A 15,322-nucleotide genomic window follows, 5' to 3' on the forward strand; every position below is an offset into this window, starting at 1 on the left:
GAGGAAGATAACATGAGGAGTGAGGACATCTTGTTGAAAACAGCCTTTTAATGTCACCCCCACCACCACCACCACATTACATCACTTAGGCCAAAACATTGAAATTGATTACAGAGCAATGCCCAGCAATCATAACGAAATGACTGTCTGTCTTATCGTTTAGTGGACAAGGGAGGTCTCTGCTGATGAAAACCTCTATTTCAGGGCCATGAAGTCATCAGACGGAGCAGAGCGGCGTGACGGGGAGCATATAAAGCCCTGACAGCCCTGAGGAAAGGCATCGTTGCCCCATACATTATCCTACTTCTCTTTCTCTCTCAGTGCTCTAATAAAAAACAAAAACATTCTTGTATCCTGTTCCTCCTCCTTGTCAATAAATGCACACTAGAGAATCAGGAAATAAAGCCAAATCTTCGCAGCGACCTGTAGGCTTGACAACTCATTTGCAGCAGAGGTCTGTCTGAGATCAACACATCAGTTGAGGCAAAACTCGACTGAAAAACCTCACACATTTAGGACGTGAGCAGCGAAGAGACTTTTATGATGAGCAGTTTTCAAAGAAGCAGAAACATTCAGCAGATGATGGACATGGTCATAGCCAGCCGACTGAGTGAAAGGAAATTGTGCGACTGCCTTACAGACAGTTACCGGTCTCCTGAGAGCTGACACTATATTTCTCTAGAGGAATAATAAGTATGAAAAGTCTGGTTTAAGTGAACGTGTAGACCTCAATAAAATAGACCAAACAGCCTGTGGGCAAACAAACAAGCCTGACACACAGCTTGCTCAGGTTGCACCACTTATACTAGATCTGGCTGCTGATGGATGAAATAACATCACTACATTGTATAAAAACAATGAGAGTTTTTATTCAAGAGATTGCAGTTATATATTTTAAAATTTGATTTGGCTGGAGATCCCTGTTTCTCAGCAGATTCCTTTTAATATAAATCCTTTAATTACAGCAAAAGAAAATAGTTTTCTTGCAGCTACTGTACCGACACCTGTCTCAATCACAGCATGGAGCCCAGAAGTGCCATCAGTCATTAGCCTCTCTCTTTCTCTCTCTCTCTCTCTCTCTCTCTCTCTCTCTCTCTCTCCCTCTCTCTCTCTGCTGACACTGACATTTCTCTTACAATAACGTCACACAGGTGTAGCCTTCAGTCATGAGAGAAACCATCAGTCCCTGTGGTTATTATTGCTTCTACTGTAACCTTGAGAGCTGCTGTCTGTAAACCTCCTGGAATCCCTGTGTTGGAACTGTTATTACAACTGTTTAAAATGTGTTGTTGGAGTAAGAATTGTGACTTTGACACAAATGAACACTGAAATGTGATTTTCACTCTGGTAGTTCCAGACACATCTGTCGCTCTGTCTGTGACTCACATATCTCAAGAACCGTTCATCTTATCTGTTTCACACTCGGTGTGTATATTATTGAGGGGAAGAGGAAGTGCAGTGCGGAATTTTGGTGAAATGTGGACGTTCGACACAAACTTTGGGTAAACAGACGACCAGCGCTCTGTACCAGCCGTGGCTGGGACTCATCAACCATCAAGTTCCTAATCATGACAACAGCAACCACAACTGACTCTAAAAAATCGTTTCTGTGTACTGAGCCGAGCTTTACTGAACATTGAATAAACAGGTGAACAGATCTTTGTGCATGTCCATGGTTCAGCAGACTGAGTCACAGCAGGTCTTTAATTGCTCTGGCTCAATAACTGCAGGTCGCGTTATCAGTTTCGGAAAGAAAGCTGTCACCATGCAGCATAATTACAGCCCAAGTAAACAGCCCATTCCATGCAGGCAGGTTCAGAACAGATACTGCACTATGTTGCTAATTAGTGATCAGAGCTTTGTGGCTTTTCCAACATAAATATCTTTATCTTGGAAAATACAATGACAGTTACATTACAGTTAAATTACACAACAAATTGTGTTTTCATTACTGCCACTGTGTATTCCAGTGAAACTGGAGCTGTGATCCACTGCTTGGTTAAGAAATTAAATGATTAACTCAAAATGCAAACAAAATACATTATCTTCACATTGTAGCATGTCAATTAATGGGTAATTGTTTAATATTTGGGGACAAGTGCTTACTGAAACTCATCACAGTCGCTACAAATGAGCTAGGTGTGCTCCTCAAAAGAACCAAATATTTGCAAACAAAATGTTCCTGCCAACTAGTCAGTTTGGTTTTCGACAACCTGTATTGATTGGAGGTGGTAAAGGTTCACCAAAGTGCACCGATCATTTAATCTAGAATAACTATACAGCTTAAAAACAGCATGAACATGAGAACCGGTGGAGAGAGTGTAAATTGTAATTCAGCCTATTTCTCTGCTGTTAAACAAAGATGGATCATCCGGTGCCCAACTTCGAAAATGCTGATGATAATAGCAAATCCACAGATATATCTTTCTCTGGAGAAACACCTATCTCAACGTTAGGTGTTTCTAGAAGCACAATAGTGAAAATAAATTATATACAGCTCCTATGTCTGAATACAGAAAGACCAGAAATGAGAAACTCTAACTTCATCAGCAGAAAAACAAAAGGGAAAGGAAAAAGATTTATTGCCCAGAAGCAGGAAGGCATACTAAGAAAGCAAAACTTCCATCTCTGAACAAGACGTAGAGACAACATCAGCACTGCCGTTCAGAGATGTCAGAGAGTCCATCATGAGGTGGGACATGACTGAGTGATGCTGATGAGCTTTCAGTTCTTTGTCTTTCTGCTTGGATATGTTGGATCTTTTGTTGGGCCAGCGCCAGCAATGACAGAAAAACTCCAAGTGGCTATAACTTCTTAACATCAAAAAACTGTGCAAAGAAAACATTTACAGCAACTTTCTCAGTTTCTGTGTCTGACCACAACTACAAATGTGTTATTGGTCAGTAGAACTACATAATGTATGATAATGTCAGGTCATGGGCACAGTGAGACTGATTGAACCTCCTCATATCATGTAGCTCTACTGTTGGTGTATAATATAAAGGTTTCACACCCTTTCAAGTTTTTGTCTCTTAAATCTTAGAATGCATTCAATGTATTATTTTTCATATCAGTCTACACACAATGCTTCATAATAAGTAAAAACAAGTAGAAGACAATTGCATGTGCTGTTGAGCTTTGGTGCATTTTACTTCACTATTGGTCATCAAGATGCTTGTATAACTTGATTTGAATTGACTATACTTTAAGAATTGCTTGAACAAAGTTAATAAAGGCATACACTCATCTGGAGCAGACCTGTATACCATTTACTTTTATAGGGTCCTCTTCACAATTGTGGAAGTCATTCCAGAGGCTTAACTTGTGTGAAATCTTGCTAACATTGTTGTAATTGTCATATGATCACGGGACACCGTTGCTGGTAACTTTAGAGGAGACATGTGATGTACAAACTATCTGTATCCAAGATTAGATAGGTTCTTGTTTCGAAGATAAACGATAGTTAAAGCTGATGTGTTGATGAGGCACTGAGCATCACCTCATTAATACCACCCTTCCAGTCAGACACAGGGGGTGGGCAGCATCATATTATCGGGATATTTTTCTGAGGCAGGAACTGGGAGATTAGTCAGGATAGAAGGAAAAATTAATGCAGAAAAACATCGTGCTCAGGGGTTAGGTTAGAGGGATGGTAAACATTTCAACATACAATATGTAATGACCCAAAGTCAGTGGAATATCTTCAAGAGAAGTCTGTCCTGCAGGCCGGACCAGAGTCCTGGCCTGAACCCAACAGAGCATCTCTGGAAAGACGTGAAAATGACTGTGCGATGCTCCGAATGTAACCTGGCCAAGCTTGGAGCAAAAGTGTGCCAAGATTATAGGATCATTTCTAAGAAGGCCAGTCATTGTCATTGCTGCCAACGGTGCTTTAAACTAGTCAAATGACATGAATATTTATGACAACTATACATTTCTGGGGGGGAGGGGGTTATAGCGTTATAGCCGAACCGCCTGAGAAATCAGGTTCTAAATATTTTCCTCATGTTTGAGTTTAGCCTGGCAAACCTTTGTTCTCCTTCTGTCTCGGATTGATGCTCCCCCTTTCTATGGTCTGCCTCCTGAATCAGAAGATCCCTGTCACACGCCATTACCTACCCTGGTTCTGCTCTCGCCGCCCCTGCCTGCCCCGTTCTGCCATCTTCATTTAAATTCACAGTAATCTAACCTACTTCAACTTTCTCAGTTTGTGTGTCTGAGTTCAGTATTAGTATCTGGGGTAGTCTGAAAAAAATTTGATAACACTGTGTGATGTATTGATGCAATGTATTTTAATATTAAAGATAATAACTCAATATTTTTCTTTATATGATGTAACACTGCATTGAAACATCCAATTTATAATTCTCTGTGCAGATTACAGAGGCTGTATCACTAATTAAATAGGTGCAAGTCAAAGACAACAGGTGGAGAAAGTGAAAGAAAGTATTAGTTACTGTCTCCTGTGCTTAATTTTTCACTTGTATCATCTACTAATTCCAGAAATCTCTGTCTGTCACATATCTCCACAACCGCTCATCTTGTCGGCCTTACACTTCATACTTCATGAGTATTGTTAAGGGCCCGAGAAAATACAGTGTTGAGTTTGGTGTGATTTATACACTTGATACGTTCAATATCAATAAACTTTAAGATCAGATAAAATAAAATCTGTTGCATCTGGGACTCACCCACTAAAGTGATGTTGTCAATCACAACAACAGCTCGTTCAAGACAAGGCAACAGCTGATTTTCCAGTTCAGGGTTCTGCGTACTGAGTTGAGATTCATTGATCTTTGAATAAATTAGAATCCAGATGCAGCTTTGTTTTCTTAACATTTTCTTCCTCCAGAGACTTTAAAATGGCATGTGTGGTGTTGAGGTTGTATGTTTCTGTAGACTGTTCTGTAGAGAACACCTCTAGAATTCGACTGCAATTTTGGTCACATTTCAGTGTGGATGATGTCATCCTGCTCTACAGTATGGAACAACTATATCCCTACGCTCCTCTCAGCAAAGGAGGCTGCAGAATCTCCTGCACATAACAAAACAAACAAACCAGCTGTTAGCATGAAATAACCTTTTCGCAAAAGGACCAATGTAGTTCTGCAGAGTTCCATTTTAAGATAATGGTACACAACTCCCAGGGGAGCTTACAGAACAAACCTCACTTCATATCAAACTGAGCTAACAGCTCAAATCCCTTGCAGCGTGCTCTGAATACTGAGATTTTATGTCCGACCCAGAGAAACTTGCTAATCTCGGCTGGGACAGACTGGCTATACAAGGTCTCGCTGTGCATCAGGGCCCTTAGAGTAAAGTTTAAGGGGAAGTAATGCATATGCAGCAAATGTAGAGTGGCAGCGGCACCCGGGCTCTCTCACTGCTGATTCAAGCCCTCTGTTTTACAAAAGCAAACTCAATCTCCCTCAGAATGTCATTATAGGAAAACCCATACGGTGAACTGGCGGAGGAGCCGGATCTGAATCTTATTACTGTCCAAGAGTGGCAGGCTCAGTCTGCAGCACAGCTTTAGAAAGTGAGAGTATGAACTGTGTGTGTGTGTTTGCATGTGCGTGTGTGTGTGTGTGTGAACCACTGGTCTGTGGCAGGCTTGACAAGAGAGCAGCAGGGCAGCACTGGCAGGTGAAGCCAATGTGATGTTCTGTGACTGGTCTCGGTGAATGTGTTATCGCCAGACAGCCGGACCGTCTGAAAATAAAAGAGGCCATCTCTCCTTCACTTAACCCTCTCTCTCCTTCAGTCACCCACCCATCATACCTCCTGTTTTTCTTACTCTGATTTTCCGCTCCTCTTATTCCAAATCCATCTCTACATCCATCCAACCCTCCCCCTCTTTGTCCAAATCCCCTCTCCTCTAACTCCATCTCGCTGTTTGTTTCATCCACCTCTCTCTCCAAATCCTCTCTATCCCTCCCCGTTATATACAACTTCATTCTCAAGTCCCCTCTCTTTCTCACTATTTACTTGCTGGCTGACGGCTGAATGTGCTGCAATCAGGGTGTGTCTCTGTAAGCACATGTGGTTTCACACAGCGAGCCGTGACAAAGAACAGAGAAGCAAAAGCAATCACGCAGTCGAAGACACGCTGCATTGTGTCACATTAAAGAGGAGAGGGTAAGAAAGGTGGAGATGTGAGTCTTTGGCTGTTCAGGTGCATAACCGTGTGTGAGTCAGTGATAGTTTGTGGTCAAACTGCAGAGTGGATGTCTGCACATACTGTATGGGAGAATGTGTGCGAGGGAGGCTGTCGTCATCTCTGTGTGTGTGTGTGTGTGTGTGTGTGTGTGTGTGAGTGAGTGAGTGAGTGAGTGAGTGAGAGAGAGAGCAAAAGTAAGGGAGAGAGGGGGAGGATAAAAGCCTCTGTGCATGTCCACAGCTCTGTGCATGCTTGTGTTATGCTCCTGCATGTGCGTATACAGGGTGAGGGAAATGAGTGTGTGTGTGTGTGTCTGTGTGTGTGTGTGTGTGTGTGTGTGTGTGTGTGAGTGAGTGTGTGTTTGTGTGTGTGTGTGTGTGTGTGTTAGTGTGTGTTTGTGTGTGTGTGTGTGTGGTGTCTAACAGGATTACACTCTTCTGGGATTCTTCTAGAAGATTATGTTCTGTATGTCAGGATTTCAATCTGCCAGAGTAAAATACAGCGGCACCCTCAGTGGCCTGGGAGCGGCACATTTCTGACAATCAGAGATGAACGTCTGGCTGCAAGACTCCAGTTTCTTCACTTCCCCATTTTTGGGGCTGTTTAATGTCAGCCATTTGTTTGAGTGGTCACTTTTGCTGTACATTTAGGGTGCCTCTTCATTTTGGGAATTTAAAAAGGTGTGTAGTTGTGAGGGTGGAACAAATGAAATGTTTTGTGTTAATTCTAAATGTACAATTCTATTAGGTATATCTATCTTACTTTGTCACATATAGACTCTATGTGATTTTATATCTAATATAATTCTAGAATTATTTATAAAGTGTGCACTTCATGGCCACAGACCACATGTAGCCTCAAAGTCAGCAGTTTACATGGCATATAACATATACACAGCGTATAACATTTGAACGAGAAAAGTCTATACTGCAGGAAAATGTTGCCTTGTGGTCATCATTCACTGAAAATCCCCAAAAAAAGACAAGTTGAACTTATTGTCATTCATGATGTCAGAAGCATAGTTTTCATATTCTCCCTCTCTCTCCTCTGGGCACCACCTTTGTTTTGACTTCTGTACAGTTTTGTATCTTTTTACATAACAAAAAATTATAAAGAAGCCTCCTACAATGGATACAGCATAAAAAATATGAATTATTTCTCCTTATTTAAATAAAACTTGCATGTATAGTTGTCTTTTAAAACATGTTTGATTGTAATCGCAATAGCCAACATCAAATCAATCTTCTATAGTCTATGTAAAGAGAGGTGGAATTACATAGCGTACTTTCCAAGGTGTCCAATACACTAAATCCATAAACGACTGTGGCAGGCAGAGAGCTGGACACACGACAGGGTCTATTCATTGGACCACGAGGAGCACTATTTCTTTAGAAGCCACTGGTCGTGCTTTACACCACAGGCTGGTTATTGATATTTATGTGTCCCGACTACACCGCTGGTTAAAAGCTGTGAAAGCGCACAGCGACTGAAGAAAAAAAAAAACATCTGAGTCATTTCCATCTTCAACTAAAACAAGTTACAGGAAGCATCTACACACAGTCCAGCTTTTTCTTTCTTTTTTTCAAGAAAAGATGGGTGCCATGCAGCTGCTTCTCTGGCAGCATTTCATCAAATCTCAGTCTTTTTTGTTTTTGTTGAGCACCAGTGACATTTGTCTGTCTCTGTCTCTCATACATCACATCTCATACTTTTCATGTCTTATGCCACCAAGTCTTCATAGCCGTATATTTTATGCATTTACTTAATGTTAAGATGAGAGAAGCACATGTGATATTACCAAATGACATTCTCCGTGACATTATCATTTTTATAATGACCTTTACCTCATCATAATCCTCATATGTAATAGAAAACCTTTCCATCTGACATTAATGTGCAGTTACTGTGATTTTACTGTGGGATGAAAATGGAAACATACACACAATACAGAGTGAACTGAACCCAGCAAAGAGGAGGATCCAGTCAATAACCACATTTGGAGGGTGACACACACATTTGGCATTGGCAGCGAGTTGTAAATGGATCGCTGCTCCACACCAGATGTAGAGAGCACACAGTGTACTGTAAACAGAGTTGAATCAACCTGGAAGCCTCTATCAAATCAGCCAGATGGCAGGTGGCTTATATATCATCACTTCTGTCAAAGAAGAAAACGAAACAACCGCCATCATTTTTTACAGAGAAGGAACATTGTCCCTGCAATGTGAACCAGAGAAACATTGTGAGAATGCCGTCCCTCTAGATGATATGACTATGGACATGAGATGAGATTTAACAGAAAACTTTGAAAAGAGCCTTACTTTGAGGTGACAGGCTACACTGAGAAACCAACCATTATCTACACCGTGGATCATATGAGCTGGAGCCAATCATACCTGACACTGAGCGAGAGGTGGGGTACAACGTGACAGGACATATAGAGACAACCATCCACCATCCACACCTACGGGTGATTTAACTTAACCTGCATGTTGCTAGCTTGCCAATCGGATGCCGCAAAGACAAACAAGATGTCAGTAAACGCATCACATGTAAAAAAGCTCACACGTACCCGATATTTGGAGAGATCGATCCTCAGTGAGTTATGCAGCTGATCCAGTAGTTTGACAAATTTCTCCCTCTGTCAGGAAAACAATGACACAATTCACTTCATTGTCAAAACATCGAAAGCATTTTAACTGTAAAATGTATAACACTGAGTGGACTCAAGCATCACTTTGCCCGAAGTGATTCATTTTCACTTCCTGGAACAAAATGTTGTGATGCAGCCATACTGCCAGCTCGGCTTTCTGCCTGGAAATGTTATTGGATGCCTAATAACATTAGCATATTAAAAGTTCAATTAGGAAGTGGTGGCTACCTCTGATACTTAAACGGGATACAAGAGAGCAACAGATGTTTTAACTAAAGACCATATATAACCCTTTTTTAGCATTGTATTACTATAAATCACTGTTTTACTGTTTTCACATGTCAGATTACAAGAATAAGCACACTTACTCCAAAGTTAGAGGCAGCGAATCTGTCAGAAGCAGAGGCTGTGGTTGTGGTGGTGGTGGTGGTGTGGGCGAAGTAGGCATTGATATTGGCGAGCAGGTTGCTCATCACTGCTGGTACACCAGGACACATGTACTTGCCGGACAGACATGAGAAATGCCTGCGGAGGAAAAAAGAACACCTATTACTCCATCTGGCACAAGGGGCAGTGCTGTAGGCATTTTGGAGCAAAATCATCTTTTTATCAAGGTTCAATAGACAAAAACATAAAGAAAACAGACACAATGTGAGAGTCAGCATCAAGTGCAAGATTTAAATAGACAAAGAAAATGATCAAGCAATCGCTACAGCCTAAGGAAAATAACACAATCGATATGTTACAGAGTGAGAAATGTGTTTTATAGCTGAGGAAAGTGTCCCTTCCCTGTATATAATACTATATAGTATGCATACTACATCTACCGTATCTATGTATGTAGACTAAAAAGTGAGCAGACATACTGCAGTATTTCTCTCTTTTTTATTTTCTCCTTTCATCTTCTGAGGAGACAGCACATTTTTAATGTTCCAAACAATTACTCCTGGTGCATAAGAAGTTCACTGACCTGTTCATGTAGTAAAAAGTGTCTTCAATGACTATCTATGGCAAATGATGTCATAAATTACAGCTATATAACCTATACTATTAATGACAGCTGAAAGCTGCAAAGAAATAGAGTAAGTAAGTGAGTTTGATTCCAGGGTTCGCCTGGGGGCCCACAATACACATCCAAAGAGGGGATATATGTTGATTTTACAGTGTGCCATTAAACTTTGTTTGTTTCATTCTTTAAGAAATACAACTGAGACAAACACGTATGCGCACTTCCAAGTTCAAGTCTCTTCCACTGAGGTGACTCCACAAACTGTGTGTCAGTATTCTGCAGTGTGCTAAAATTACTCAAGTCATCTTCCCCAGAGAAGGAACTGAAACATTGTTCTTTTACTTATGCAAACATGACATCTTTTGTCCTTTTCTCCTGTCTTTAGCACTTTTCTAACTTCATGGACTTGAAGCAATATACACAATGGGAGAGAAAGAAACACATGCATCGGCGATTCCGATTTTTCACATTTGCCATTTGCTCTATTTCAATTTTCAGTCCTATGTGCTTTATTGGCGTGAGCAAGGAAGAAAGGACAATATCGAAGAAGGAAGAAAAAATATAAATTAGAAACGAGGAAAAAAGTAAAATGAAGAACAAAATGTCAGGGTACAGTAAACGCTCTCTCTCTCTTCCCACACACACACACACACAGCTGATAGAGCACTACAGCAGTAATTAAGTGCTGCAGCCTGAGAGCCTGTTTCGAGCAGTGATCTCTAGCTGAGTGAAGAGCATAAGCTTATCTTAACACTTCATACTGCTGCTTCACAATCCATATGGAATACCTCCGACATTATAATTCATATATATATATGTGTGTGTGTGTGTGTGTGTGTGTATGTACGCTATATAGCGAACATACAGACTGGCTGCCAGCTGCCTTCTCATTCATAAAGCACATATAGGGTTGTGTTATGAGTGACAGTACATCATATGCACAATAATTAAGTAATCTGTGAAAATACTGACTGGATCCATGTGTTTTATTTATTTATTGGCAAATTAATTGCGTTATTCTCAGGCAATGCTTTACATGTGAGTGAGTGAGTGAGTGGCTTGCACTATTGGTCGGCCAAATGTGTTGCCTGCCTAACTGAAGTTCTAGCACTGGTTGGCTGTCTTGAGTGTTAGCAGTTTCCCCATTGGCTGTTGCTCTTTCAAAATTAATTGGCATGAACATTTTAAATTATCAGACCCCTTCAAGCATTTTTTTTCCCCATGAAAACACCTTGCAGCAAATCTAGCAACCTTTTGGATAAACCTTAGATACTTGTAGAAAGAAGCTGCCAGTGCTTCCATGCAAGTGAGAGGCTCACTTCTCTCTGTGTCCACACTGTGAGAGGCAGAGCAGCAGTTTGTTACCCAGACAGAGGCTGTGCAGAAAACCTGCTTTAACATATCCACTGCACACCTCAACTTTTCTAAACATTACCTGGAGGAGCTGTAGGTGTGAATGCAAATGCCAGAATCTGTCAACTCGGACGTTAAACACTCTTTATACTGCCAGCTCCCGAGAACAAAGTCTGTGTAATGTTTGACTGAGCCGATGTGTAAACAGGTCAAGGGCTTAAACTGGCTGACACAAGACAGAAAACGAATACAATGCTATAACATCATGAATATGTTAATTGCTGTTTTCAACTATGTAATCAATTCCACATATTGATCAAGTACTAGATTTATTTATACTAGAGTTTGATAAAGTTTTGTTACAGTCAAGATGCCTGGGAATTTAAAACAAGACAAAGTAGGCTGAGCTCTAAAAATATAGAATTTCCTAAAAGCTCATTCTTAAATATTTGTAAAAACAGATTTCTCAAAAATGGACTGTGCTGTCTTTTACCTTCAGCCTTCACTTCAAAATAAGAACTGCAATATCTGATGCTGTCAACATAAATTAAAGGTTGATATATTAAATCAACATGTTGTTCCATTAATATTTTTGTGCAGGTGACCATGTGAATCCAAATTCTGAAATGAAGAACATCTGCCTCAGTGTCTTATTGCTTTATGAAGTGGTTGAAAATGCACCAAGTTATGCAGAGTAATGATTACAGATTTACTCTCCTCCCAAGTGCACACACACACACACACGCACAAACACACAAATAGGCACACAAATATGCTCTCATCGGGAGGCCTATTTAATTACTTTGCTTTCAGCCTCCAAATTACCCAGGAGCACTTGGGGTTGGGCGAGCAAAGGCAGTGATGCAAAGAGAGTGATGTTGGCATCCGCTAAATTCCCACAGCGCTTTTAGAGCTGGATCTCTTGAGCCAATTTTCAGGAGGGAGATGTTTCTACGCCTATCGTCACCCTGCCTTGGTTTTTACCAGCGGATGGATATAACAACACACACACACACACACACACACACAGACACACACACACTCCCATATTATTTCATGGTTTCAGACTGCTGTGAGAAATGAGAAGAAGATGAGAAACAGGAAAAAACGGGGTAGTGGGAGGTAAGGGTGGTGATAGAGTGAGTGAGATGAAGATAAAGGAAGATGAGGGAGGGGTGTGCTGGGGGTCGGTGGTGATGGGGAAACACAGGAGGCGGAGTGTCGCAGCTATAGTGATTTATGCAGCCATCATGTCAGGAGTGACTGGGAGTTAAGGTTCTATGATGAGGCAAACAGAGAGGTAAAGCTTTTCATAAATTTCTGGTGAGGCATAAAGTGCACATATGACAAATGCCAAGCTGGTAATAAGACTGCTTACTATTTCACTTAAACAACCGCTTCACAAGCTGCGATACCCCGTCACACTGAAAAGACAGTCTGCCACCTCTCAGCTCCTTAACAATTTGCAGCTTTAATATGTCAACAACACTTATGCTATAGGTGTTGCTATGGTAGCAGCTGCAATTCGTACTTATGTGGACACGATGGCTAATGGTGTTGGATGTTTAAGAATCCTTGAAACAGCTTTACAGCTTTACAGCTCAACAGTAACCCAGTGACACATCCCACCTCCAGGGCCAGTAAGAGAACAAATGAAAGAGCTGCTGTTGGATTTCTGAGACCAAATCGAGATCAGTGGAACGAGAAAGATGGGAGAGAAGTATAAAAACAAAAAAAGAGAACACTCACTCACAAGTAATCTGCATGTAACAACCTGCTGCGGGAACCATTGGTTTGTTACACAACATTAAAAAATATATATTTAATAGAAATTATTTTATTGTAATTTCCTATGTTGCATCAGACTTGCTTCATCTAAGGATTACACGAGGTCAGATTTCCAAACATCAAAGCACAAATATGAGCTGCAATTTTCATCAAATTTGCCAACAGTCTGTGTGCAATTAGTGTCTGATTTAGTCAAGCAGCAGGTAATTACACAGTCAGATACTGGGACTGTCCAACAAGAGCATCCTGCAGAGGAGAGAGAGCTGGAAAGGTGCATGTTGGGATGTGATATGAGGGTTTCAGCTGAGATTGAATGTAGTGATGCTGAGAGGGATACTCATTAGATCATTATTTGAAATGCAACAGAAGCCAAAAGCAAACAAGGAACAAGAGATAAGGAGGTGTAACACAAAGCTGCTGTCTATATTTGTGTATTTGTATCTGTGACAGTTAATACGGGGGGAAATAGAGCAGTAGTAGTTTTGATTTTGCACATATGGCATTTGAAAGAAGAGCATACAATAAAACTGTTTTTTATACATTTTATGTTTTTAATATTGTTCAATCTGTGTCTTCATATTTTCGTAAGTGTTTTTATTCCATTTCATTAGATTTTATTTATTGTATTTAATGTACTTGTTAATTTTTTAATAACTTTTAAAATCGTTTTTATGGAATTTAATTGTCTAAATGTTTATTGGTTTAGTCTATTCTTGGCTCATTAATTAATTGTGGATCACACTGAAGCACACTCACCTGTAACTATAAAAAGGTTTGATTGATTGATTAACTGATGTGTAATATCACTTAGCTGTCAAGTGATTCAAAACTTTACATTTTACAAAAAATATATTTTATAAGTTATTCTAAGTGTTTGATCTTGTGTATAGTTAACATATAGTGTTTTATTCTGCAAAGTGCAGCCTCATGAAACTAAAGTGAGCAAACCTGTGATAGCTGCAATTGAGCAGCACCTGTTATTTTAAATTAAGACCAATTTCATTAATGACATCATAAAAGTTTCTGTGAACCCCAGCTGTCTCCTAAGTTTTGGTCTTTCTCTATTGTGTCTGATGCAGAAAGGCTCCATGTGGTAGGAAATTGCCTTAGGGCTGCTGCACACAAGAGGATTTTCAACTATTTACCTTTTTTTTTTTAAACGTGGGAGATCACAGACAAAATTACAGATTTAATCGATTTAAAAATATAAATAATCGTCAGAACGCACACACCTGACGATTTGGCCAGAACATCAGACCACACATTTTCAGTTTGTAGAACGAACAATTTCACAGTGGTGATTCCAGAGATTTGAAATCTCACAAAATTGGTGACAGTTTTTTGTGGTGGTTCAGGAATGAATTTTAGGTACATTCCCACCACCTTCTGACTTGGAGTGTGGAGCACTCATGCCATTGAACATGAAAAAAGAAAGAAAAACAAACACGGAGGAGCAATATTGTGTGTTCTGGAAAAAAAAAAAACCTATGGCTTAGAAGGCTTATACATTTTACAGCATAAACTGAAAGAGTCGTACATTTCTGTCTGAGCTGAGTCTCCGACTCAATCAGTAGCATTAAGATGATTTTGTAAACCCCCCACACTTCAGGATTATTTGTGCAGATAATCGGCACAGTGTGACCTCCAGTCGAGAACGCCCCAATAATTGTCGGAAGGGGCAAATCGGGTCTAAAATCGGCCCGATTATTCTCTAGTGTGCAGCAGCCCTTAGCAAGCAGATTGTGAGACTTCATAAAGATGGAAGGAGAAAAAAGAGCCTCAGCAGGCACTGAGCATGAGTCGACACAGTCGCAGCAGTGGTTAGAAGGTAACCAAAGAGAAACATTACAAACAAATCGAATGGATTAAACTTTGGCAACAGACATGAAAGAAAGTCTGATGAATACTGGCAAGAGCTTCTGTGGTCAGATGAGGAGTGGGAGTAGGCACAGTCGGGTGGGAGTGTGCTGATGTGGGGCAGAAAACATTTATAGATGAATAAACGTACCCAATACTGCAATACTCCGAGATACTCGGTATGCTTTAAATTTAAATTGAAGCTGGTCCTCTCTGTGGAGGCTGCCATGTTTTTTTTTTTACTGTAGTCTTAACTGGACAAACTAAACACTTTTGGAGTTTTTAAGACAACTGAAGGCTACCACAGGTTCTCTTTCATGTTTGAAAGGGGAGGTTAAGCAACATGCAACTTCACCTCTAGATGTCACAAAATTCTACACACTGAACCTTTAAGTTGAAGGCAGAGGAGCAAAACCACTCAAGCAAAGAGCAGCTGAACAGACTCATTAGTGAAAAGTAACAGTACAATTTTCCACAGATCTGTGCAAGAGTAGTATTGTCC

The 15,322-nt window shown here is 40.4% G+C and overlaps 1 protein-coding gene across 3 annotated transcripts in view; it reads right to left on the reverse strand.

Moving 5' to 3' along the window:
- LOC109624845 (protein unc-13 homolog C) overlaps positions 1 to 15,322 on the reverse strand; it is a 104,967-nt gene that overhangs the window by 49,147 nt on the left and 40,498 nt on the right. For all 3 annotated transcript variants that reach the window (XM_069519816.1, XM_069519882.1, XM_069519732.1), the window contains exons 13-14: positions 9,182 to 9,338; positions 8,733 to 8,801 (exon numbers count right to left, since the gene is read on the reverse strand). In XM_069519816.1, the coding sequence (XP_069375917.1) occupies positions 8,733 to 8,801; positions 9,182 to 9,338 (226 nt within the window). The remainder of the gene's footprint in view (positions 1 to 8,732; positions 8,802 to 9,181; positions 9,339 to 15,322) is intronic.

This window comes from Paralichthys olivaceus, chromosome 1 (assembly GCF_024713975.1).
Source record: "Paralichthys olivaceus isolate ysfri-2021 chromosome 1, ASM2471397v2, whole genome shotgun sequence".
Taxonomy (NCBI): Eukaryota; Metazoa; Chordata; class Actinopteri; order Pleuronectiformes; family Paralichthyidae; genus Paralichthys; species Paralichthys olivaceus.